We start from the raw sequence: 24,568 nt of genomic DNA on the forward strand, positions 1-24,568 counted from the left end.
TACTTAGAAATGTGTATCTGTATTGTTACTGCTATTTTACGCTCTTATTTTGTAACAAAGTAACATTACTGCACCCCTTAATACTTGGAATGCTGATTCAGCATGACATGTTGAACTATTCCTTGAAGTACATGTTTTAATGTAGTATGTTGAGGTATTATAACTGCAGCATAAGTGCAACCGACAGTGACTGACTTCTGCAAATATTATTATTCAGACTGATTTGAGCTCTAATCAGAATACCGGATCACATCAAGCAAAACACATTTGCATGTCAATGTGCACACCATTCATAACATGTTCGCAGCCTTAGACTGTATATAACAGGTCACAGCTCTATTTGGGATGAAGAGGGGGTAACTGGGCGGTGTCTGTCCATGGGTGGAGCGCATAGGCAGGAAATAAGTCAAGAGCTGCGAAATAGTTTCCCTCGTTCACACGAGTTTTTCATGAGGCCGCTTTCACCGGAGAGAGCCGCCAACATACGTTTATCACCATGACCTTAGACAGAGAGCAGCACAAAGGTAGGTTTAGCACCGCTTCCTCACACTTTAATCTTATTAATGCACTTCTCTTCACGTTTACACCAACGAAGAGCGAGTTCAAAGTCGTTAAACATGCAAATGAGATGGAAATGGAATGGAAACGTTTTAATTGTCGCTTTTTTTTGCTTCAATGCTTAACACGAGAGCTACTACAGAGCCCAGTGTGTTAGATGTAAAGTGACACGTGTGTCAGAAATAACGTTTTTTTTTTTTTGCTGCCGCGACATTTCCGTGATGAGCGGATTACTATTGTGTTGCTGAGACAACAGAGGCGGTAACCGTTGGCAGTGTGTGTGTGTGAGACGTCACTGTACACCGTTACGTCATAGTGGGTGTTTCAACTTCACATTGAGGCCTTCTAATGTACTTACAATAAGTGCAAAAGTACTCCTTATTGCTACTTTTACTCAAATAAAAGTAGCAATATCACGTGTCAAGTATGCTATTTCCTGCTTTCAAAATGACTACCCTACAAAAGTATTTGCATCAAAATAAACTTGCAAAAGTACTCATCATGCATCGTGATCAATTTCAGATTAATTTATGTATTATTATTATTGGCTTTGACTTTTACTGATGCAACAATGCGTACATCACATTCTGTAATATTACATCACAATGTAATAGTTGACTCCTTTTTTTGTATTGATAATCTGAAGTACAATATTACCCTCTGAAATATAGTTGTGTAGAATTCTATTCAGTAATCACTCATGTACCTTTAGTAGTTTTACTGTTACCAGAGTAGTTTTACATAGCGACCTTAGCACTTAACGTTGTAACTGAAATCTGTTTAAGGAAAATTGAGTAGCACAGGATTCTGGCCTTGTTCATGTGGACTACATGTTCTGTAACACCAGATGATCCCAGATGATTTTTAATGAACTATACTGCACAGGCCTCTCTCTGTCCGGCTTCGTGTTTGTTTGGATGGACTGAACCATGTAAGTGTTGGGAAACAGCCCAGTGAGTAAGTCATGGGAAGTTTCCCCGGCTCTGTGGCCGCACATACTCGGCCATTACCGCTGTCATTTTAACGCTCAAGTCTTGACAGAACAGCTCATGCTCTCATGATCTCACAGTGACATCATGATGTACGTGTACTTCCCATTTCTTGTTCACTTAGTTTGCCGAAGGAAGGAAGCCTCAAACACCTTGTATTCCTTTAAAGATTATAATGGTGATGGCTAGATTCAGTCTAACCTCACCAGTGCAGTTGTCTCTTTAGCTTCTACTAAAAGCTTGGAACATAAGCAACAGACTTGTGTAATTTCCTCTTCTCTGCAATGTATTGCAAGAGTTGTCGGTTATCTGACGTCCAGGAAAGAAGCTAATAACGTCAGTGTTTCCCACATTGTTTCACTTACAAGCTGAATTTCATCGTATATATAATCTTTTGGACATTTTCCAGAAAGGGAGGCGGTACTCATTTTATTTTGGACAAAATGTTAACAGGATGTAAATGCTAACAGGCACAATGTTGGTAACTAAAGAGGGTTATCGGAGAAGGGGGACCAAAGGGACTCTTCCTTCCTCCCATGTTGCACAGTCTGATACTGGACGAGTGCGTCACTCCCTGATTCACTCAGCCCACTGCCTCTATATTTAGAGGGACAATCTGTGCTTCCCCCTTGGGTGGAGTGCTTTACAAAAATGTTTATGCACCATGATTTTCATTCATTTTATTCAGCACATCAACACTCATTTTTGCTAAATTCCACTTCCCAAAAAAACCCAAAACAATTTCTGTTTTTTTTGTTTCAGGATCTGAGCTGCAGCTGCCCGGACGTCTGCATAAATGTGCGCGTTAGAAACCAGCTGAAGATGCAGGGGGCCATTGCACGGGTGTGTATGGTGGTGGCCGCTGCCATTTTAAACCACCCCTTGCTCCTTCCTCAAGAGAACGCCACGCTCCCGGACCAGGACGAGGAGCTGATGGCTCGGATGCGGCAGCACGAGGAGAGGCTGGAGATGGAGCGGGCGAGGCTGGAGAAAGAGCTCTCGCAGCCGGACTCGGAGCAGGAAGAAACCAGCTCGGAGGAAGATTACATGTGGTGCTTTTGGAGCGTTGTGTCTTGCGTCGCGTTCTTCGCTGTCGAGGTGGGCATGGTGCAGGGTGGCGCCGACGCAGCAAATCGGCCAGTTGAGGATGAAGACGTGTTTTCTGAGGGGGGATCCGTCACCCCGAGGACGGTGGCGCTGGATAAGGAGGTCCTGAGCAACTTCTGCGACAAATGTACCTACACTTCAGCCCACGAAAACTGGCGGGTGAGGGAGTTCGTCGAGGGTTTTGCGTACGACTTGCTGGATTCGCTCAGGAGCGTGTGTGACAGGCAGGCGGACATGGAAGTCGGGGACTTCGTCGGGATCGGAAGCATGTTCGAGTCGTGGAAGGTGTGCAAGCCGCTGACGTGCGACCTCATAGTGCCTTTCTCGCCTCCAGATCCGTACTCCTTCCAGTTCCAGCTGTGGTGCAGCGCCTCCAGTGACGTGCCTCCAGACATGCAGGGCTGCGGCAGGATAAAGGTGAGCAGGTTCGGGGAGAACCAGGAGGGCTGCGTCTGCAGCTCCGCTAACCTGGGAGAGGACATGCTTTGTCTGTTGCACGGCGAGGATGACGCAGCCCAGGTGGACCGCAGTCCCGATGAACTGCTGTGCTCCAGCAACACGCGCTTCTTAGCCAAAGATCAGGTCACGAAGTGGTTTCAGGTCTCGCTCACCAAAGCGTGGGGACGCATCTCTTACAAATACGACTTTGAGCTCACTTTTCGCAACCTGGAAGCCGCCGGTGCTCTGAAGATCCGATTCCCTTCCGGGAAAGTGATGGCGATGAACATCATACCGGTGGTTCAGCTGGAGGACACAGACGCTTACTTTGTCTCGCACTTCCCGTCCGATTGCGACGGCTCTCCGGACCCGTGCTGGCCCCTCTCTTTTGCCGTCTACGAGAGGAATTTGCTGAAGCATTTCTCTAAACGCCTACCGCAGAATTCCTGTCATTTACACTGCCTTCAGATTCTTACTTTCCTACACAGGAAGCAGACGGCGCTCACGGGGAAAAGCTTCCTCACTAGCTACCATTTAAAGACCGCTCTGTTGCACCTGCTGCTGACTCAAAGGCCCTCCTCCGCGTGGAGCGTCGAGAGTACGGAGCACAGGCTCCGGGACGTGCTCGGCTTCTTGCAGAGGAGCCTGCACGAGAAGAGACTTCATCACGTTCTGATCGGGAACAGTAAAGTGCCGGAGGAAGTCCAGGTTCCCGAGATGTTTCGCAAAGCCGAGCCCGTCAATCTGTTCCGGTCCCTGGTGCTGCGGAGGGAGCTTCATGCAGCGACAGTCGGGCATTTCCACGAGATGTTGAGAAATGCGCCTGTGCTCATACGAGAGTACACGCACCGCACTTACGCCACAGACTAGATGAAAGTCTGTGAGCTATGGCTTATTTTAGTTACAGCTGATATCTTGACACAAAGTATTTTTTTTTTTTTTTTAGCTGCAGCTGCTTTCTTCACACTTGACAAGGTAACCAGTGTGACTAAAGGACTCCAATTCAACTGTAGGAGAGATTTTACAGTAGATATGTCAGCCTTTCAGAGAAGCAGCAGCAATCTAATTAAAAGATCATTTTAGAAATGCATTTGGGAAAACATTTGAACAGAAATACCTCTCATAATACGCCGGTCTAAACAGTATAGCAGTGCTTTGGTTTTCATTCATACTGTTGCAGATCTGATGGCAGCTATTAATAGTGCAATATTTTGCATTGCTTATCAAAAAGCTTTTTGTTTTGCATGTTACATTTCTGCTCTGTTGTCTTCACTTTATTAAATTAGACCATCCTGCGTAGTCTGGTGGTGGGGGGGGGGACAGAAAATTCAAGCCAGAGTCATTACATCCACCGTTTTTATTAGAGAAAGCACTGGATCATTGAAAACACATTGAGTCAATTTACTTCACTGAACCTCATTTCCATTATGATTCCTATTTTTTACCTCAATAACAAAATCATTGGCCAATAAAAACACACCCCTTCAATGTCAACTCATCATAGTATTTGCTAACACACGACCCCCAGAGTAACACAATCAAAAGATGGGTATGAATAATAAACGGGACGGTTTTAAGCTCTTGGTCACTTCTTTTCTACAGGCCATAGTCGTAGTCGGGTTTCCCCTCCCCGAAGCTCTTGTTGAAGGCCTTGTGGGTGTCCACACTGTGCATTGTGGCTTTGACAGCCGGGTCCTCCAACATTAGCTCGGTCCACTTCTTCAGCTCAGGTGTGCCGTCAAGGAAGCTGCAAAGACAACGGGAATCAAAATCATTCGCCTGAATGCAACACATGAACATGAGGCGCCCTCGTGAAATAATACGACATATCAGACGTGGTGACGGAAGAGGACTTGTTTCTGATGACATTCCCTGCTCCTTTCTTGCATGTCTTACTTTTGTACTGTACCTCATATTTGTACTTTTACCTTGTGAGTGAAATGCTTCCATAAATATATTTATTTTTTGAAATGTCTTGGGAGAGTATTGCTTACGATTTCAGCCCAAAGCTCTCCAGCCTCTCAAACCATGGCCACATCATGTAGTCGATCATTGTGATGGAGTCCTCACCGAAGAACATGGTCTTCTTGTTAACCAGGTCCTGAGAAATAAACAGACGTTTATCAGCCTTGTACGAAACACTGTAAACTAGTTGTGCCCACGCTTAGTCCCGGGAACAGGTTTAACTTCACAATCTACCAAATCACATCAGGTGACCGTGGAAAGAATCCAGAGCGCTCTACTTCGCAACCTACCTCATTTAATTTGGAAAACTTCTGTTTCAGTTCAGCTTCCGGTCCTGAGACATCCTCGCCCTTGTTTTTCCCTATTACAATCTTGTAAAAGTACGGTACAACCTGTAGTAAACAGTGGCATTAATAGGATTATTTGATAGTAACAGTCGAAAGTATACAAAACAAAACACCAGATATAAAGTCTTCATAGAGTGCACCTTGGAAAAACTCTCCAGCATCATCTTCTGTTTAGCTTTACCCAGAGCACAGGAAGGAAGCAGCTTATTCTTCGGGTAAACTTCATCCAGGAATTCACAGGTGATGGCAGACTCGCATATCACATCACCAGCAGAGGTCTCCAGGGTTGGAACAAGTCCAAGAGGATTCTTCGCAAGGAACCACTCCGGCTTGTCCTTCAGGTTGATATTGATAGTCTCATGTCTGAAAGACAAAAGCAGGTTGTAAAATCAAAAAGCACACAGGTATTTCAGGTTCTGAAAGTAGTGAAGCTATGGTTTTACATAAGTATAATTATAAAAACGTGTCTTTACTCAATCCCTTTGGCGTTCAGCACCAATCTGGTCCTCTCGGCGTAGGGGCAGAATCTCATGCTGTAGAGTCTGATGAGCTTGCTGGGGACAGGACCGGGTGCGGCACTCCCTGAAAGAACAACATGGCAATTTCCAGACATGACTAAGCACGAATGTAGAGTGCGATGGTTTATGTTTGCTACCAACTTATCTTACAGCTACAGTTATTAGTTTATTTGTCGATTTATGATCTACATGCCAAACCTGTAAAAAATGTAAAGATTTTTTACAGATTAAACTATCAGTATATAAATATATAACAGTACATTTAGCCCCACCTCGACCAACTAACTACAGGATTAAAATACTTTATCCATGTTAATAAATTCATAAAGAAAAACACAGTAATGCAATATACGATAACAATGTTAAAGAGAACATTGTGCGGTCTGAAAACATAAACTTTTATGAGATACATTACATTAGATGATGTATACGACCTGTGCTGTTAGCTTTATGACAAAGGCCAAATAATGCCATGTCATCGTCGGACTGAGGAGGTTACGTAAGAGTCATCAACACCTTTAGTCTTACCTTTAGCGAGACACTTCTCTGCAGACATGCTCACGCTTCAGGTGCTGAAAGTATCGTAGTCTGGGCACGCGAGGAGCAGCAGGTGACTGACTGCGTACAGCGATATCAGGTGTCTATTGCTGAAATATACGTTTAGCCTACTTCTGGTAAGGGCGTGTTTTATTTAGTGTTTTGTGGGAAAGATTGTCTGTTGAGAAAGTCTATTGGCTGCTCCACACTCTTGAGCAGAAGGTGGCGCTAATGCACCAATAAGCTGGATGCCAACCGCCGTAAAAACAGAAGAAGAAGAAGTTTACTGGTTGCCAGGGATACGTTACGACTTGCACGTTTGTTTGTCGGTTGTGTTGATGGAGAAAAAAAAGGGTTTAATTGCACTGCGTGTAGTTTTATTGTTGACATTAAATGGATGACATTGGAAGTTTAGAAGTCAGGTATGTTGCTGCTACAAATACACATATCTATAATATGTTAATGTTCCGTTTTTATCACAGTTTTATCTCAACCCCATGTTGTATCCTGTGTTTTACTCCCTCTAGGTGGATACGAGGCTTTACCAACAAGAGTATCGAGTTTGTCGATAATGAAACAGTTTGTTACACATGTGGGATTAATATCTGTTTCCTCAACCTGGAGACAAAAAAGCTAAATGTGCTCCAGAGTCCTGGAAGAGGAGTTGGTGCTTTGACAGCCAATGGCAGCAATGGGACCTTTGCTTTCTCAGAGGAAAAGCTCTCCCCGTCTATATTTGTGTACATTTTCCCTGAGTTACAGTTGAAGAATGAACTAAAAGGTGAGATATTTCCTCCCAGCAGAGATCATTATCTATGCAAATGCAATCATATTTCAACTGGAAGGTGATGTTTTTATTTATGATTTAACGGTCATTTTCTTCCAAGATGTCTTGAGTTCTTAATGTTTGTTTGTATGTATGCATCCATCCTACATTTAGGCTATTTTCTTTCTTCTAGGTGCAGCACAACTGGACTACACATCTCTTACACTAAGTACTGGTGGTCCTTATTTGGGCTGTTGTTCATCTCTGCCAGATCACACCATAACAGTGTGGTAAGCCATTGAAAGAAGCAGCACACCACTTCACATATCGTGTATTCCAGATTTTCAATTATGTTTATTTAGGTCTGAGCAACTCTTTTAATTATGACCTGTGTGATGCAGGAACTGGGAAAACGCGGAGCCCATTTGTACACAACCACACGCTGGGCAGGATGTCACTTCTTTGGTGTTCAACCCTCTGAATTGGCTCCAGCTCTGTGCTTTGGGCAGTACGTCCCTCACTGTCTGGAGTATTCAGAAGAGTGCCAGCTTTCATGTCCTGAAACCAAGGTGAAGCAGACCTGGGTGTGGTAGCATTGCATGTGATGTAACTGATAAATTAACAAACATTACTTGCGTTTATTTGCTTTATGTTCAGTAAGCTGCAAGTGCAACGTGTACGTCATATTTGTTGCATTGCAGTGTGATAGAGCTTCCAACAACTGATGGCTTCTTTGTTGAGAGATTGGTGCCCACCTCTCATACTGTCAGCGACAAACTGCCCTATTTCAGTCTTGAGATGCCTCCATCAGCTATCTCAGGGCTCAAGGCAGAAGGCATTGTGGTATTGTCATTAATACACAAATACACAAATCCAATACACGGTCACCACTTTTTTTAATATGTTTGCACAAAAACAAAGACTGTTACACAAACTCCACATGTGTTTACGCAGACTAAACTCTGCACCAAAGCCAGACTAACTCCTTGTGCCATCTGCTGGACACCCACATCCAAGCTTTTTGTGGGCTGTGTGGAAGGCTTTCTGCTCCTTGTTGACCCAGAGAGCCTCTCTGTCTCAGTCATCTTCAACCCCACAAGTAAACAAACACACACACACACACACACACTGGGACTTGGCAGATATTTGAATAGTCATTGTATTGCCTTATTTAATTTTGCAACAGAAAAGACAATTTACATTTGATTTTTGTTCAGCTTCTGATGCCATCCGTGAACTCAGACAGAGCAACTTTCGAGGTTTAACCCTTGACCGGAATGGTTTGATTGCTGTAGGAAAGGTACTGGCCCATGCACCACATCTGCTCGGCTCACTGAGTACGACACGTTCAAAACTCTTCTGCCAATCTGTGATGTGATTTGCCATTTCAGTCGTCGGGAATTCTCAATTTCTCAAATTTAAAAGCACCTTAAAATGCATGTTTCACAGGAGGGTGTGGTGCACTGTCTGCAAATCAAAGTGACTCAGATCGACATCACACAAACGTGGACATTAGAAGAACCTGTCACAACTGTGATGTACTCCCCTGACTATGAAACATTACTCTTTTCGTCTAATACAGTAAGTACTGAAATTGTACCTCAGTGTGGCTTGTTGTACATAAAGTCACATGACATTTAATTAGATAATATAACATGTAACTGAGAGAAAATAATAATTACATTCAGTGGTACAGATAATTACTCAAGTTAAAAAGGAGTTGGTGTCTGTTTGGACTCAGTTCAATACACTCATTTAACAAACCTGTACTGTTACGTTTGTGACAAAGGCAAAATAATGCAAAGTCATCGCCGGACTGAGGAGGTTACATAAGGCCACGTCATCAAAACTTAAAATTAAACTCTGGCGTCTTTTAACAGTAACAGTAACAGTCTCCCTCCAGAAGTCAGACAGGAGGAAATCAATGTGCAGTCAAAGAATTTCTTGCATACGGTCATTCTATTGCCTTGACTTTTATTTTGTAGTATTCTTAGTTAGAAAGACAACTGTGATGTACTCCCCCGACTATGAAACATTACTTTTTTTATCTAATACAGTAAGTACTTAAATGGTCCTCAGTGTGGCTTGTTGTACATAAAGTCACATGACATTTAATTAAATAATAACATGTAACTGAAAGAAAAGAAAATAGATGATTGGACCATAACAGGCTTCTTGTTCTTCAGGGTCAAGTCTATGTGTTAAACTCATCCCGGTCTGACGAGATTGTGAAACTCCCGGATGTTCTCAGCGGCAACTTTGTGGCAGCAGCTTTGTCACACACTGACAAAAACATCTGTGTGGTAAATCACTTGTCTTACTCAAGAATTACAGTGTCTCATGATGGCATGTGTAATTTGGGTCAATGTCTCTTAGGTCAGTGGGGATGTTTGTGTTTTTGTGCTGATTGCAGTCGGTGACGGATTCTGGAGCCCTGCAGCTGTGGTCTGCAGATGGCGTTTGTCTTGGTTCCTTGTCTCTTCAGGCTGAGGTCAGAGTCACAACATATGAACATTCAGAACATATCAATGGTGCCACATTAATACACCTGTTCTGGAAATTTAAGAGGGAAATTAAACAGATTAGAAGTAAAGTTTAAGCTTGTTAATCTGTGTCTGCCTATAGGTGACAAGTCTGGCCTGCTGTCCTATTGCACAATACGCAGCTGTTGGAACGGCGTCAGGAAATGTCCTCTTCGTTGACCTGAACGGGCAGCAGCAACCTCGCCTGGTGCACCGGGTTCATCTCTACCACACTCCTGTAGATCAACTAGTGTAAGTATCTTCTATCCCTGTGATGCCACAGAGTTTCAGTTTAACACGAACAAAGTATTATACGCATCATACCTTTACGAAGTAGAGGCGTGAGTTATCACTACCCATAAAACCCTGACAGGACAACTGCTCCTCCACTTCTAGTCAGCAAAGCAAATTAAATTGTCATATCAAAATGGTTGCAACGTTTCTTATTGTGTTTATATACTGTATATCAGTGTGTGTGTGTGTGTGTGTGTGTGTGTGTGCTTTTACAGTTTTGATCAAGAGGGGCACTACCTTCTCACAGGTGCCTCAGATTCATACATCTATATACTAGACGCAAGGCCATCAAAGACGTTTTCAGTCATAGGATACACAGGTAGATACTCTTTACTTTGTTGATTAGAGATGTTACTTTTATCATTTTATCTTACAATGTATATATAGCTATATAGAAAATAATTGCCCTACACTTCAACTAGAAGCGAGATCAAGCTCACCTGCGTACTTTTGTCATTGGATTTTCCAGTTGTTCCCGGACCCGTTTTGTCACTTTCCACTCAGTGCATCAGAGACAGTGAGCAGGTGAAAGTTGTTGTGTGCACAGGGCAGGAGCTCACGGTGCTCTCTTTGCCTACCAGGAAACTTTCAGGTACAGCACTGATATAGTGGATTCATTCCCTAGTCATTCTCTATATTGTGCTTTAATTAGGGGAATTTGGGATAATTGGTCAGAAGTTGTTTTTTAAGTCCGCACTGGTTGACCCTCATACAATAATGTGGTACAGAGGAGAGAGAGCTGTTAATACCCATTTCCTCTCTGAACAGTCTGGTGGGGACAGTATCAAAGATGAAAAATACGATGGAACATTGAACATAATTTACTTTGCCACCGGCGATTAATGAATCATCTCCTGTCAGTAAGGAGCACTTCAGCAGTAAATAATGGCGATGCAGTTTACGATACTTTCTCTTGCCTTTTGTTCTTATTGTCTGGGAGTCTCATAATTCATCCATGGGAATGCTCTGACAGTGGACTACAGTTTGTTGCCAAAAAGACAACCACAGCCAGAGACATTAGCAGAACCCATTAATAGTACTCAACTGGACATTTGTATCCAATTGTTTAGACATGTTGTCACCAAGACACTGTTTAAAAGAGAGGAAAAACGACTGAGCGGTTTACAAAACCACACCCATAGTTTATGTAGCCTGTTGAGCAAGAAAGACCACGAGACAGACGGGTTTGGAGAGGAAAGTGCAAACATTAGATCTGACGTGTGGCTGCAGAAGAGCATTGGGAGTTAGAGAACTAAAAATATGTCCGTAGTGTATTTTAAGGCGCTGTCTACATGATAGGTAAAATCACTAATGACAATGACTTTGGTAATAAGCTTTGACTGTTTCCAATTCATTATTTTTTAACACATTGATGATGTGCCTTTGCTGACCTGCAGGTCCAGACTGTGTAGACCGACATGGTTGTCTGTCTACTCTCGTCCTCAAAGTGTCCAGATACGAAGTGCCTCATCCTCTTGAATCCTGTGTTCTGGGACTCAGTGAGGTCTTTGCTTACTGCCAAGAGAGGAACAGTCTTCAGCGATTTGAGCTTCCCCAGGTTCACTGCTGCCTAATGTGACAGACTACTATGATGTCTTCATCCACCTGAAATATCATTGATACAATCATAGTAAACTACTATTTTATTTTACCAGCCATCAACACACTATCCTGATCCCTGATTATTCTGCCCAGGACACAGACGGCCTCTCCAGTGAACAGGTGGTCCAGCTCAAACCAGAGCAGGAAGTGAGGGGTCGCCCTCTGAGCCCTGCCTCTCTCAGTCTGTCTCCTCATCAGTTATGGCTGGCTTCCGTGGGCCGAGATGGCCTCCTACTTATCCGAGAAACGGCTTCCATGGTAGGAGCTCCTTTTATTTAGTCTTAATTACTCCTTGTCAACTTTTGAATCTTGTTTCCATTATCTGTGGTGTGTATTACAATGCTGTCCTATGACCCATAGGAGCGGCACATTGAACTGCAATGTCATTCATGCCGTCTGGGTGGAGTTCGGAGCGTGACCTTTTCTGCAGACAGCCAGACACTTCTCACTGCTGGCTTTAAAGATGGCTCTCTTGTGTGCACTGATCTCAGGTAAACCAGCAAGCAGTCTGTCACGCTTACATAACGCACAGCTGTGAACAGCAGAGGGAACTGTTGCTCGCAGTCGTGATGCCGCTCTTATGCTGTTTGATAGAGTGCATCTCAAACTGTATTTTTCCTCTCTCGGCGTTGGCCTCGAGGAAAGTACAATAAATACAACTGAAGTGGTGGGTCAAGGGGGATCTTGATCGTAATCTGCAGGAAAACAAACCAATAAATTTCACAGCCAACTCTCACCACTGAATATGATCACATTCCACGTCCGTCTCCTCCGCTCGCCCCTGCACGCTTTTGTTTTGCAGTTTAAAGATATTTTCCTTTTCCATAGCAGTTTCTACTTGTAGGAAAACTATTTTAATCTTCCAGAAATAAGATTATTTTTTTTTTACAAATCCCATGAAAAGACCAAAACCAACAATTAATTGAAAAGCGCAAGTAGTGTCTCTGTAGCCAAAGCCTTACAGTAGCTTGTTCCTCTGTGCCATGAAGATCAGTGTTGTCCAAAAACTATTGAAAACACACCACCGAGTCGCAGCTTTACACATGTCTGACCTGCTCCTTCGTTACGATCAACACAGGCACCGTGATTTATTTATTTTTATGTTGATACACGCTCCTGCTGACATGAATACTCACCAGCGCACCAAATAGCACAGCTGGAAATAGTCCTCAATTAAAGCACAACTTACTCGTGTTTGAGTAACATTCATACAAAAAAGACAGTGCCCACCAGTTTTATGAAATAGCTTCAAAACCTTTAAAAAAATGAAACGATATGTTTTCTTAAAGTTTTTAAAAATGTACGTCTTCAGTAGAAACAAACGGGCTTGGTGCACAGTGCCACAGGCGAGGTTGGGAAGTCTGAAATTATAGAGAGACAAACTAATTTAACTGTGACACATTTCATGGGATTTGTAGATAATAAGAAAGTATAATATTGTCAGCCTTAGCCGTTAAGGTTATTCTACTCTTACACTTGATTATTCATTATAATACAAACACAAAATGGCTACTTAATGTGAAAATAATTATTAAGGCCTTGAACTCTACAATTCACTTTATTTCCATTTATAGACAGCATGATTTGTTTTTGAAAGATCATATGATTTTATTTGTAATTTTATTTGGATTTATGGATCAACTGGCCATCATTATCTTCGTATATCTGCTCTCTTATTGTGTACACCTTGTGTTTCCATGGCTCTATACAGAATTAAAGGCACGGATGCTGGTAAGGTGAATGAAGCGCAGAAGTACAGTCGGTCTATGAATCATTTCTTGAAGACCATATTCAATACTGAGAATCCCGTCCTCATTGATTTGCCTGAGTGGGGCCGAGGGACAGTAAAACCAGAGGAAAGTGAGGTAAATTTCATCCTATTCTGTTTTAGCAGTAAATTAGTATAGGCTACTACATAACAGTGTACTGACTATAATGATGTTTGTTGCCTTTGAAACTCCAAACAGTTCACTGCAATTGCAGAACATACACTCACATGCTAAAACTAATGCTGTCTCATACAACAGCCCTGCAATAAATCCCACCTTCAGGAAAGGTACGTTGTTCAGTTATACTGAATGTTTCATTTGGGGGAAAAAAATATACAAACACCTCTCAGTACAACACAACACAAACTACAACCTCCATAATGGTTATGAAACTGAATCAATGCCTTTAAAGTACATTGTATGACAGACTTTACTAAGAAGCAGATTATGTTTGGTGCTGATGATAAAAGTGTGAGGCATCCCAGTAAATGTAAAGATTATAATGATAAATGTGAATTGTTTCTTTCTGAGCTGTTTCAGCGATAAACAGCTCAGCACTTTGTGGTCTTAATGAAAACATCGTGGTATAAATCTGGTATGAATATTACACAACACCATAGATATTAAATGTAATTTATTATACATGCAAAGCCCTCGTTCATTAATAGATTAAATGTTAAGCAATGTGTCAAAGCAAATGTTTTTATTCATCTGTATCTCTGCGTTATTTTTACATGTGCTACCACTCTGTAGGCCGGCGGTGGAGCAGACACTGTGGATGTGACGGAGCAGGATGAGAGTTATAACAGCCTGCTGTCTGCACCACCTTCACACCCCACCTGGCTGGAAAGCAGGCGAGAGGCGGTCAGTGACTTAACATGCCTTCATATTTGTCGTTGTGGCATAAGATGCGGATAACTATGTTACGGTACTTCACCCGTTGCAGGTGGAGAATTTCGAAAGAGTCCTTTGCACCTCTGTGAGGTATCTAGCTGTGTTGCTTTTGGCACAGTTTCTCTGTAACAGCTTGATTTATCGCCACGTATTATAGAGTTAGGAGTAAACCAATTAACAAGTGATATGGAGCTGGAAAGCAGATAAGCATTTGTAAACAAATGTTCAGTACTTTGTCACCTGACAAAGCGTCTTGATACCGAAGGTGTGGCAGGTTTTGAATCGTGGGTTTTACACCTCATCGACATTCACACATGGGAAAACGGGTAGAGGCGATTTAAAGCCTGCTTTTATGCTACGACATGCTTCCTAATCTGACTCGCGTGTTCTGGGGAATATAAGTAATATTCTTTCCCCATGTTGTAAAATGAATTATCATGAACATGCTGTTTGTTTGCAAGTCAGGTTTACTTACTGTAGGAAGATGGGAATGTGTTGTGAGTTGACATAAGTGTACACACTTTAATAATCCCATTTGTTTTCCATCTAATATTTTGAGCAGGTTATAAAAGAAGACAATGAGCAATATTCTGAGGCAAAGAAAAACCTGAGGAAACCCATCAAAGAGTTACGTGACGATGTAAGTGAGTTTTATTACATATTTGTTCCTTTAAATCTTCCCTTAAGAGGAAACTGAGGTTCTTGAGCAGGGACCATGTCATGAGAAACATTAAACAACATCTCACAGTCCATGTAAACCTAAATACTATATCATTAGACATGTCCGATAAGTGCTTTTCAATTCAATGAAAACCATCCCTGTAATTACGCGCCGCAGCTCACTACCAGGGCGACACATACACACACACAGTAAATGAAAGAGGAAAAATATCTCAAAGCTAAAGCAATCATAAGCTAAAGGATAAAAACTGTATGTGGAATTCTGTTAATAAATGCATGAATGAATAAATATTGAACTAAATTGAATAATACATGAATAAATACTCTACTATCAAACCATGCCATGTGATCCAATGGTATTTCAAAGCATCATCAGGTCTGTCTCAAGAACATTTGACCTATTTTGAACGTTCTACCATTTTAATTTCCACTTTAATTGTTTTCTAGGATATACAAATACTGTATGCTTTAAGTCCATCATTAATAAAAATTCAAAAAAGAAGTTATATTCGTAGTAATGTATTAATCCAGTATTTAGGGTTCGGGTTATATTAAAGATAGTTGCACAATTACGAAACAATTCACAGACGGTTGTTTAAATTTTCACAAAAAGTTTGTCGAACAAACAATATGATGAATAAACCGTTTATTCCGTGTTGCAGATCCAGGAGATGATGCGCGAAAATGAGAACCTCCCAGATATTGAGCGTCTGGAACAACAAGAGTTCAACCTGGATGTTGAGGAGCAGAGGAGGCTGGAGGCCACGGTGGAGCAGGAAGTTACTCGGGTAATGCACACACACACACAAACATGAACTCAATGACAGTAGTGATCAATGATGACGGAAGAGATTGTTAACGCAGTCACATTGTAGGTGAGAAATGAAATCGAGTTGGAGATTTCAGCAAAACGTTACGTCAGTGATGTCCTAAGAAGAGAATGCTGGGATTCCAAGACGGTCAAAGGCAAAGCCGCTAAGGTAAGATGGCCGAGGAACAAGCTCAGAGAAGTGTTGCATTTTCTTAATTATCACAGAATTGTATGATCTGTACTAAGAAATTTAAATCACTTCTGGCTGTCTGCCACAGGCCTTTTACTCAGAACAACAGGTGAGGAACTATCCTCTGAAAGAGCGAACCGACAAAGAGGTGGAGGACCTTCACAGGGTCCAGAACATGAGGAAGATTGAAATGGCTGCTTGCACCGTAAGCTTCACTGGCCCACAGGCCTGAGCGTTCTGTGGTTTAGACTCTTGTTAGCGCAACGTCGTGTTGAGAAGCACGTGTGATGAGTTGGAATAGATTAGATGATATGTTTACTGTTTAGAATGTGAAACAGAAAGGCACCGTGCAATCGTTTTCTAAAAGCTTTGATGATGCAACCTCCTCAGTATGCAGGTTTTCACGCTATGGAAATACATTTTATGGCAAAAAACATTCAAGTCAAAACAGGTTTACATCTGGAAAATAATTTGATGCTTTGAATCACAAAGTCTGACCTTTCACTGCTGTAACTTTTTCAAATGCTTGAATACGTGCCAGTCCGCCAGTGTTGAAATTTCTCTAGATTTATGGCTGTGTGGCGAAGAGATATTTGTGAGGATAGCTTCCTTCACTGCAATATTCTTGAGATAAGGTTTATAATCTTGTGGCCACAGATTCTATCCTCAACATTTATTTCAGCCCTCTCATTCAAAGCATTTGTCCCCACCTTTCAGCTGCAGCAGAGCGGGCTAAAGAAAAGTTCCAACACAACCCGTGTGAAGGAGGCAGAGCAGGGGGAGGAAGGCCACGACGCAGAGAGTGCTGCTGTAACAGGAAGTTGCTCCGCTCAGTTAGGATGTTCCAATCCTTATATTTACGATCAGTTCTGCCTGCAAACCACAGAACAGAGGATCAACCAGATAATTCTGCTGCAGGTGGGAACTTAGCAAAAGTGTGATAATAAAGCCTTTTATAATGCAAAATACTTCTCCCAAAGAGTATTAAAAACACACACAGCATAATAGAAATAGAAGATGAAATAAAGAGCACTTAAATATGATTTTAAAAAATTTTCTTTGCTGAATTTCACTCAACTCCGAATGCAGGATGTGATTTATCGCGTCAAGACGGCTTTCAACGCTGACTTTGAGCAAAAAGTGCAGGAGCTGAACCGTGTGAAGGACAGGGACCGACAGATCAGGGAGATCATGCTGGAGCTGGACGTGAGCGAGGAGCTGTGGGAGCCCGGCCTGACCACCAGTGAGCAGCCAGAGGGGCTGCTCGCTGTGGACGACTCGGAGGTTACTCACCTCCTCGGGATCTAAACAGTTCACAAAGTTCACATTCAGTTCAACAAACAAATACATGTTGAGCCACTTAGTGGTTCGTTTGTTTTTCTTACTGAACCTGTAAAATAGTATTGCGTGGTCCTCATCGCATGAGATGCTTTTTCACGATGCACTTTTGTCCCACTTACAGATAAAAGCAGAAAAGTACCTCACGCCAGAACAGAAAGAGGAGGAGGAGACGAAGAACTTGGAAGAGCAAAAACGTTTGGCTGCCAAAGTATGCGGGAACAATAAATGTGTTTTTGTTTTGCAAATCTTGTCTGTTGCTATTTACAAATTCTTTAAATACTTCCATGTATGGAAAGCGCTTCTATGATTATGATCGGCAACAGTAAGAGTAAATTTAACAGTGCTTCACTTTATTTCAAAAATAAATTAAATATATGAATATTATATGTTCATGTGATGTACAGTATTACACAGAAAGTCACAAATAGAAGTAGTTCAGTTCCTTCACATTGACTGATCTTTCTATTGCAGCGGGATAATGTCAGAGACAGGGCTCTCGATGACATGATGGATGAAGTGCGTGACCTGAAAAAAAAGGACATCTTGAAAATGGTGGGTCAAAATATTCAAATGATGTAACAGATTGAACCCAATTTTTTTTTCATATAAAATAATAAACAAGTTGTAGATATTTTCTCCTTTGAGCATCTAGTCAGTTGCCAGATAATAGGTAACTATTTTGTTTATCAGTTAATTGTTTTAGTCACTTTAAAGCAAGAATGACAAACGTTCTCTGGTTTCAGCTTCTTTACTGGGACGATTTGATGACTTTCTTTGTCATATATGACATAAGCTAAATATCTTTGGGCTTTTTTGGACTATTGGTGCAATAAAACAAGACCTCTTCTTGGGGCGTTGGCAACTATGATGGGCATTTTATTTTGCATGTTTCTAACATTTGATAGAATACACAATTAATCTATGAAGCTATTTGTTAGTAGCAACTCTAATTTAAAGTTAGTTTCTTGGATTTTTATTTCATTATTAAATGCTGATTTGTTACATATATAAATCACAGAGTAAGAGTTAACACAAAACATGTTTTGGCTTTCTGGGAGAGAAAGAGTAGAAGAAAATCTATATATATATCCTGCAGTTATTTCTTATGACGTACACAAAACACTACATCTCACTGCACCCAAAATGAAATACTTAATACTCACACAAGAAATCTCGCCCTTTAGGCATATTATGTCTTTTTTTTTTTACATGAATATTTTTCTAGGCAATGTCAGTTAGATTAGACAAATCAGCCTGAAGTGCACATAGTTTCTTTTGAATTAAATCCACAGGAAATACCTCCGCCTGAGTTTGTTTTGATCAAACCTGACATTCAGTGGAGCGAGGAGGAGAAGAAAGTCTACAAAGAGTACGAAAAGAAAACCAAAGACCTCAGTGAGGAGAAGGAGAAATACAAAAAGGTATTATATAAATGTGACAAAAAGTGATACCATAAAGCTCTGATCAGTGATCGATACAAATCACCTGTGAACTCTGTAATTACAGTCAATGGAGACTGAAATGAAAAAACTACAGGAGTCCAAACGGGATGCAACCGAAAGGTTTGATGAAACTTTGACAAAACTGTTTGAGAAGAAAGAGAAATGTGAAATGGCTATTTATAAGGTGAGCCTTCTCACACACACACACACACACACACACACACACACACACACACACACACACACACACACACACACACACACACATGCAGTACATGTATGTGACACATGCACTCATAACACGGACACATGAAGTAAGTCAATCTGAATCACATTGATTCCTTTGTTTCCTTATTCTCATTTTCCTCACACAGTCTGAAGGGCCCTTTGTTCTCATTGTGGTTCCCTCCTTAAGATAACCATGATATATGATATCTCGTGGATGTGGCACCTTAAAAAAAAAAATCCTGCTTAATGTTGTTTTTGATGTATTTTACAGGAAGAGCTCACGATTACTTATCTTGTGTATTCAGTCCTCGTAGAAGACGAGATGAGAAATCGAGAGCTGGAGCTCAAGCTCAAACTTGAAAAAACGTTGGCATACAAGGTCAGAGCACTCGTAGACACTAATGCTGAAGGAATTTACGACTACCAGATTCAGTTTCTGTTATTTGTGATATACCTGAGTGAACGGCAGCAATGTTCTTCCAAATGCTAGTATATCTTTCCATCAGTCAGGTATGTTCTGCAAGAGCTAACCTGCTCATTTCAAGGCTGCCAGACACCATTTATCTTAATTGCTGCTCTCGTCTTATTGACCTGTGTTTTTCTGACAGGCGGAAATTAGGGAGGAGGTCAAGAGACGTGAAGAAGAACTAGAGTTGTTTCACGAGTGCTATGACAGCGCTGTAGCCGAGGACAAAGTAAGCCAGCTGGTAAAATACTGAAATAACTTGGGCTGTAAGTGATGGCGCACACACATAATGTCCATCCATTTCTCCCAAGGTTCTTGACAAAGAATTCAGAAAGGAGTTCTCTGATGTGCGAAGCCATGCGATTGATCTCCTTTATAAGTTATTCAAGTGTAGACCCAGGTTTGTAATACTTGCTGACCTTGATATCCACAATGTACTTTGTAAATTAGCTGCTCAGTTGCTGCACACTGTCTTTTATGCCTCAGGGTTCAAAAGATGAGCACCCAGGCCGACAACAGCTCCAGCCTGTTCAAAGAGCAGCGTCTGTGCGGGTCTCTGGCTCCCGATGCACTCGGCAAAATGCTGAAGGCCATGGATGAGCTGGACGCTCTGGAGAATGCACCAGAAGGCATGAAAATACAAATCTGGGAGAGGTTTTGTCTTGTCCGCAGAACAAAAGTAGAGATTGAGCAAAAGGTAACGTGAGGACATAGACGGGATTGGAAATACAGACGAGCATTGCTAGTCCACTAAAATACTTACCGAGGTTTTTCACACTACAAACATTCAATTACCATAACATTCCATTGTCTGTTTACCAACTGAAATCGTTTTAATTGCACTAATGTATTGATCTTATCACTATCATGTGGGGAATTGTCCACTCAGTGTTTGACACGTCCTTTTCAGGTAAAAGTTAAAGCTTTGACTCTTGCTGAGATGCAGGCGTTCCTTCAGAAGAGGAGAGATGAGGACAGCGCCGCTCAACAGGAAATTAAAAATCTCTCTGACGGACTTGAAAGGTATGACTTTCAAGTCTTAATTTAGTCAAGTCTTAAATTTGAAAACGTGTCTCATTCTCTGTAACCTGTATATATACATATATATATATATATATATATATACATATATGTATATATTCAAAAGTAAATATGATTTGTTCTATGTCTCTATGGAAGAGTGATCCTCTCGTGTTTTTTGTCATCCTGCTCCCTTCTAGTCTGCACAGGGAGAAGAACCGTTTCCTGACGGACATCATGGTCCAGGTCCTGCTCAAACAGGGCCAGGTGAAGGTGTCCACCACAGACCTGACAGCTGACTACACCGACTCTGTACTGTTCAACAGCAGTGTGTTGGAGAAACTCAACACAACCAGCAGGGTCAGCCTACACCACCAGACACACAGACACTCTTCTTGCAAAACAAGGATATGCAATTAATTCTCTTATGATAGATCTACTGTGTATATATACACAAATACACAAGGGGTCATGATTTAATCTGTGTTTTGTACTTAATTACAATACTTAAATACAATAATTTAAAGTGCTGGTCAGATACATTGGTGATAAATGTCTGTGTTCCGTCAAATGATTATCATCTCTGTGATCAGACACTGGGAGAGCAGACGATAGCCTCCATGGTGAAGTGCAATGACTGCCGTAAGGGCATCATCCAGCTGCAGTGGGAGCACAGGATGGTGGGGATGCAGATAGAGGACACCAAGGCGAGGGGCATCCATATGTTCCGACTCTCTGAGAAGCAACAGGATGTGAGTGATATCGGGATACTGAACTATTGTGATGCAGCATTCTTTATTTTTTTTAAGCTTTTCTCAAGGACCGGGATATCTTTTATTCTCAACTACTGTCTTGGCCTCAATTAGGAAATACGCACAAAGTAACACTTTAGGAGGAATAAAACTACTCGACGCTACTGGACATAATTCATAGGAATTATATGGCAAATGTTTTCAAAACGTTCAGCATCTGCTCCAAATGGAAATGACGTGTCGGCATTTATGTTGCCACTTTAACCCCGTCAGCATTTCTGGCCAAACCTCAGTCGTTGATATCAAGGCAGGTATTTTGGTTTTGGCAGCTCGGGATGTTATGCAAGCAGAAAATTGTTACCATCCCCAAGTACAGATGGATGGCGCTTTGTTGACACAGACACACCGTATTCACGCAAGCTCCCCACCCCGTTTCTTTTTCTTTCCTCTCTTTTAAAACGGTTACCCAAAAGGTGGAGACTGGTTTAATACACTACACGAACAGGCAGGTTAATCAAAGACGGACAACAAAAGTTGAGATACTTTGTTCGCCGTTGAAATCCATTAACCCCTTCATACACATTATAAAACACAAAGTTTTTTCACAAGTTTATGATGTAGAAAAATAGGGAGGTGGTGGTTGAGCAATAAAAATAAAAAAATACATCAAGAACAAATGAGTCATCCATCATCTTATTGTCAACGAGTTAATGAGTGTAGCACACACCAAACATGTCTTCAGGCCTGAATGTTTCCTCTGCCAAAGGTTTCAGGTAGCTCTTCTGTGGCGTAGCGTGCAGCTTCCTCTCATTGTTTAGGACCCTGAAACCTCGAGGGAAATATTCTGAATACAATCAAATCCATCCTGAATGATCCATAACATTCTACGATAAACCAGTTTTTGCCAGCGCTGTCAAAAGATGTAGAGTAGACACTGAATTTAAAAAAAAGAAATCACATTCTTTTTGCTTTTTCAGTCACTTTATTCAAGTCGGTTATTCCCTTTTTTCCTTTCTTTCCAGGATCTCAAAGAGACAGATCGAGACATACATGTGTTCAAGCAAGTTTCCATTCTGGAGAAAACTATAGCTTTTCAGGAAAAGGTAACAAAAAAAAAAAGTAACAATTTGACCTCATCAATCATGTCGGCGTTGTGTACTTTCCATTAACTGACAGTTAAATGAATATACATATTATGTTCTCCTTTTAGGCTGATTTAAGAAGTGTGGGGCAGCGCGTTAAAAGCATCGAACAGCTGGACAAGCAGGCAGCAGAGAAAGCTGAGAAGAACACGACTGTGGAACAGCAGCTGCCTGATAGGACTGTGACTGTGGCAGAGAGGACACGCATCTATGACGCATCAGGTAAGGAAACAAAGTTCAGCTGCAAAGGGAGATTTTAGAGCCTCTTCTGACTCACAATGTGACCCGTTTGGTGTTTAGCTTCAGAGGAAAACCAGGCAGCTAAAACAGAGGAGCGCTACCAGGAAATCCTTCACAGGAAGAACTTGGAGGACCTTGCCAGAGCGCAGGGGGATGAAATGGCGTTCCTCTGGGCTGAAGTCGAGCGTCTGAGGATGAAGAACTTTCCTTCAATGGATCAGCTGAAATACAACTGAGCAAGGCCTTCTCTTCAACAGATAACACAATCAATTAAACGTAGCATTACATTTTAGCTGTGAATCAGAGTGTAACAGCAGCAACAAATAAAACAGTTAACCCTCATGTGATGGTTTTAAAGCGTGGTTTTTTTTTTTAGGTAGTGAAGTCCTCTTCTGTGCGGTCAAAGTGCAGAATGCCGTCCTCCAGACCAAAGAGGTCGATGACCTCCGACAGGCTGGCCTTCTGTCCTTCTACGGTGACATCTGACTGGAGCTCATACAGTGCAGCCTGAGCACAACTCCTCCACTTGTCAATCAAGGTCTGGAGCTGTGTTAAATCATTCTAGGGAGAGGGAGAGAGAGAGAGACAGAGAGAGAGAGAGAGAGAGAATAAGTCATATGAAATGACTTTCAGTCAAGTTAAGCAAAATAAATCCAAACGTTCATGTTAGGAGCAAACCCAGACAGGTTAAAAGGTCGCCGGTACCTTGTTCCTGTACATTTTAACCATCTTGAGCCTGCGCAGAGTCTCCATCTTGTCTTTGACCGCCTTCCTCAGCTGGTCTCGTTGTTGCGTAAAGTCTTTAGAGGGTGGCTGTGTTGACTTGGGAATGGGTCCAGAAAACCGTTCACTCCCTGGTTTCTCCTCATTTCTGTTTTCATCGACATCGGGCGTGCTCAGCGGAGGGTTGTTAACCGTCTCTGCTGAAACTTGTTGGCCATCCTCCTCCTTGTCGTCGACACAAAGGCGTTTGGCCACAGAGAAGAAGGGCGAGGTGAAGGAGCGCCTCGATCTCTTCAGCCTCTCCTTCAGTGAGGAGCTCAGCTGCTGGTGATGCTGCGGAGATGTCAGTGCGTGGATGACACACAGTGTGACGATGGCGGATGTGCTAGATTGTGTTTCATCAATTTCAATTCAGTATAACGTTTATGTTGACGTTGTTAGTAACATGCAAGCACAATTGCACTTCAACCCACCTTCTCCTCTTTGTATTCACCGGGGCTCGACTCCGCTGAGTGAAGAGGTGAATAACACACCGGTTTGAATTTGGCTGCTTTAGGAGTGACCTCCATCGGGGAAACGTGGACTCGCGGATCTTCTGTAAATAACCTACAGTCACGTTAACTAGCTAGTCACGTAGCGTCTCACCGACAACCGTAAAGACAGAACTAACACTAAGACTGAACCACACGTGTTGATGGACGCGTTGTCAATAAGTAGAGAGCAACAGAGGGACTTTTCACAAAACGATAACTGAGATACTAAACGGTGAACGCGACGTGAGAACTTCCTGTTTTTCTTATTTTTGCGGCTCAAGTAAACCTCCAAAGTCAGCGATTGGGCAGAATTTGATTACGCGTTACCGAAAAGGATCCTGGGAACTGTAGTTGTTGGTGATTTTAATACGTGGTCGCACAAATCCCAATTTTTAAACCCGTATTCCGTTGTTGTTTTATACCTACAACCGCGAGGCTTCGTCATCTCTCTTGACTTGTTTTGGAAAAGTTATACATAGTTATATAAACAATTCTTTTACTTTCTTTTTCTTAAACAAAAATTCAAACTAGAATTAAAAAAATATATATATCTTGATAATATTATTATTAATAATAATCTCAATAATAATACCGTACATGAAAATAGGAAATAGTAAAAAATAAAAAAGGATTTTTAGAGAGGAGTGTGGGATTAAGAGGAGACACGTTGATCCAACTGAACTGTTTCACACA

General features: G+C 41.8%; 4 protein-coding genes across 4 annotated transcripts; 2 read left to right on the plus strand and 2 right to left on the minus strand.

The window, feature by feature from the left end:
• Positions 1 to 408: 408 nt before the first annotated feature.
• Positions 409 to 5,067, plus strand: itprip (inositol 1,4,5-trisphosphate receptor interacting protein). The gene is made up of 2 exons (XM_076075768.1): positions 409 to 524; positions 2,310 to 5,067. The coding sequence occupies exon 2, from the start codon at positions 2,370 to 2,372 to the stop codon at positions 3,960 to 3,962; it is 1,593 nt and encodes a 530-aa protein (XP_075931883.1). The 5' UTR covers positions 409 to 524; positions 2,310 to 2,369; the 3' UTR covers positions 3,963 to 5,067.
• On the minus strand, positions 4,435 to 6,588 carry LOC142931707 (glutathione S-transferase omega-1-like). Its single transcript, XM_076075769.1, has 6 exons — positions 6,451 to 6,588; positions 5,878 to 5,986; positions 5,545 to 5,767; positions 5,348 to 5,449; positions 5,087 to 5,193; positions 4,435 to 4,839 (listed from the first exon to the last, which is right to left on the minus strand). Exons 1-6 carry the CDS (start codon positions 6,476 to 6,478, stop codon positions 4,689 to 4,691), a joined length of 720 nt encoding a protein of 239 aa, XP_075931884.1. The 5' UTR covers positions 6,479 to 6,588; the 3' UTR covers positions 4,435 to 4,688.
• Positions 6,589 to 6,852: 264 nt separating this feature from the next.
• Positions 6,853 to 23,149, plus strand: cfap43 (cilia and flagella associated protein 43). The gene is made up of 38 exons (XM_076075906.1): positions 6,853 to 6,881; positions 6,987 to 7,240; positions 7,419 to 7,515; positions 7,627 to 7,794; positions 7,927 to 8,068; positions 8,180 to 8,324; positions 8,443 to 8,525; positions 8,675 to 8,806; positions 9,412 to 9,528; positions 9,639 to 9,716; positions 9,851 to 9,999; positions 10,257 to 10,360; positions 10,511 to 10,633; positions 11,439 to 11,599; positions 11,737 to 11,901; positions 12,004 to 12,134; positions 13,355 to 13,508; positions 14,166 to 14,276; positions 14,869 to 14,946; positions 15,650 to 15,775; positions 15,863 to 15,967; positions 16,077 to 16,193; positions 16,712 to 16,906; positions 17,078 to 17,272; positions 17,451 to 17,537; positions 17,801 to 17,881; positions 18,622 to 18,750; positions 18,836 to 18,955; positions 19,271 to 19,378; positions 19,608 to 19,694; positions 19,777 to 19,865; positions 19,952 to 20,162; positions 20,376 to 20,488; positions 20,686 to 20,845; positions 21,079 to 21,237; positions 22,260 to 22,340; positions 22,448 to 22,601; positions 22,680 to 23,149. The coding sequence occupies exons 1-38, from the start codon at positions 6,853 to 6,855 to the stop codon at positions 22,853 to 22,855; spliced, it is 4,914 nt and encodes a 1,637-aa protein (XP_075932021.1). The 3' UTR covers positions 22,856 to 23,149.
• Positions 22,197 to 24,150, minus strand: sfr1 (SWI5-dependent homologous recombination repair protein 1). Its single transcript, XM_076075907.1, has 3 exons — positions 23,816 to 24,150; positions 23,325 to 23,675; positions 22,197 to 23,180 (listed from the first exon to the last, which is right to left on the minus strand). The coding sequence occupies exons 1-3, from the start codon at positions 23,909 to 23,911 to the stop codon at positions 22,992 to 22,994; spliced, it is 636 nt and encodes a 211-aa protein (XP_075932022.1). The 5' UTR covers positions 23,912 to 24,150; the 3' UTR covers positions 22,197 to 22,991.
• Between the last annotated feature and the right edge of the window lie 418 nt (positions 24,151 to 24,568).

Source organism: Anarhichas minor, unplaced genomic scaffold (assembly GCF_050575085.1).
Source record: "Anarhichas minor isolate MPS153535 unplaced genomic scaffold, ASM5057508v1 ptg000054l, whole genome shotgun sequence".
In the NCBI taxonomy this organism is placed as follows: domain Eukaryota; kingdom Metazoa; phylum Chordata; class Actinopteri; order Perciformes; family Anarhichadidae; genus Anarhichas; species Anarhichas minor.

Excerpts from the sequence above, each read along its gene's own strand:
- cfap43 (XM_076075906.1), top strand. The coding sequence starts at position 6,853 with ATGGATGACATTGGAAGTTTAGAAGTCAG. Across the intron at positions 9,717-9,850 it reads CCTTGTCTCTTCAGGCTGAG|GTGACAAGTCTGGCCTGCTG; the intron begins GTCAGAGTCACA and ends GTCTGCCTATAG. Across the intron at positions 11,600-11,736 it reads AGCGATTTGAGCTTCCCCAG|GACACAGACGGCCTCTCCAG; the intron begins GTTCACTGCTGC and ends TATTCTGCCCAG.
- sfr1 (XM_076075907.1), bottom strand. The coding sequence starts at position 23,911 with ATGGAGGTCACTCCTAAAGCAGCCAAATTCAAACCGGTGTGTTATTCA. Across the intron at positions 23,676-23,815 it reads GTGAATACAAAGAGGAGAAG|CATCACCAGCAGCTGAGCTC; the intron begins GTGGGTTGAAGT and ends ACATCTCCGCAG. Across the intron at positions 23,181-23,324 it reads TTAAAATGTACAGGAACAAG|AATGATTTAACACAGCTCCA; the intron begins GTACCGGCGACC and ends CCCTCTCCCTAG.
- LOC142931707 (XM_076075769.1), bottom strand. The coding sequence starts at position 6,478 with ATGTCTGCAGAGAAGTGTCTCGCTAAAG. Across the intron at positions 5,987-6,450 it reads AGAGAAGTGTCTCGCTAAAG|GGAGTGCCGCACCCGGTCCT; the intron begins GTAAGACTAAAG and ends TTGTTCTTTCAG. Across the intron at positions 5,450-5,544 it reads TGCTGGAGAGTTTTTCCAAG|GTTGTACCGTACTTTTACAA; the intron begins GTGCACTCTATG and ends TGTTTACTACAG.
- itprip (XM_076075768.1), top strand. The coding sequence starts at position 2,370 with ATGCAGGGGGCCATTGCACGGGTGTGTATGGTGGTGGCCGCTGCCATT.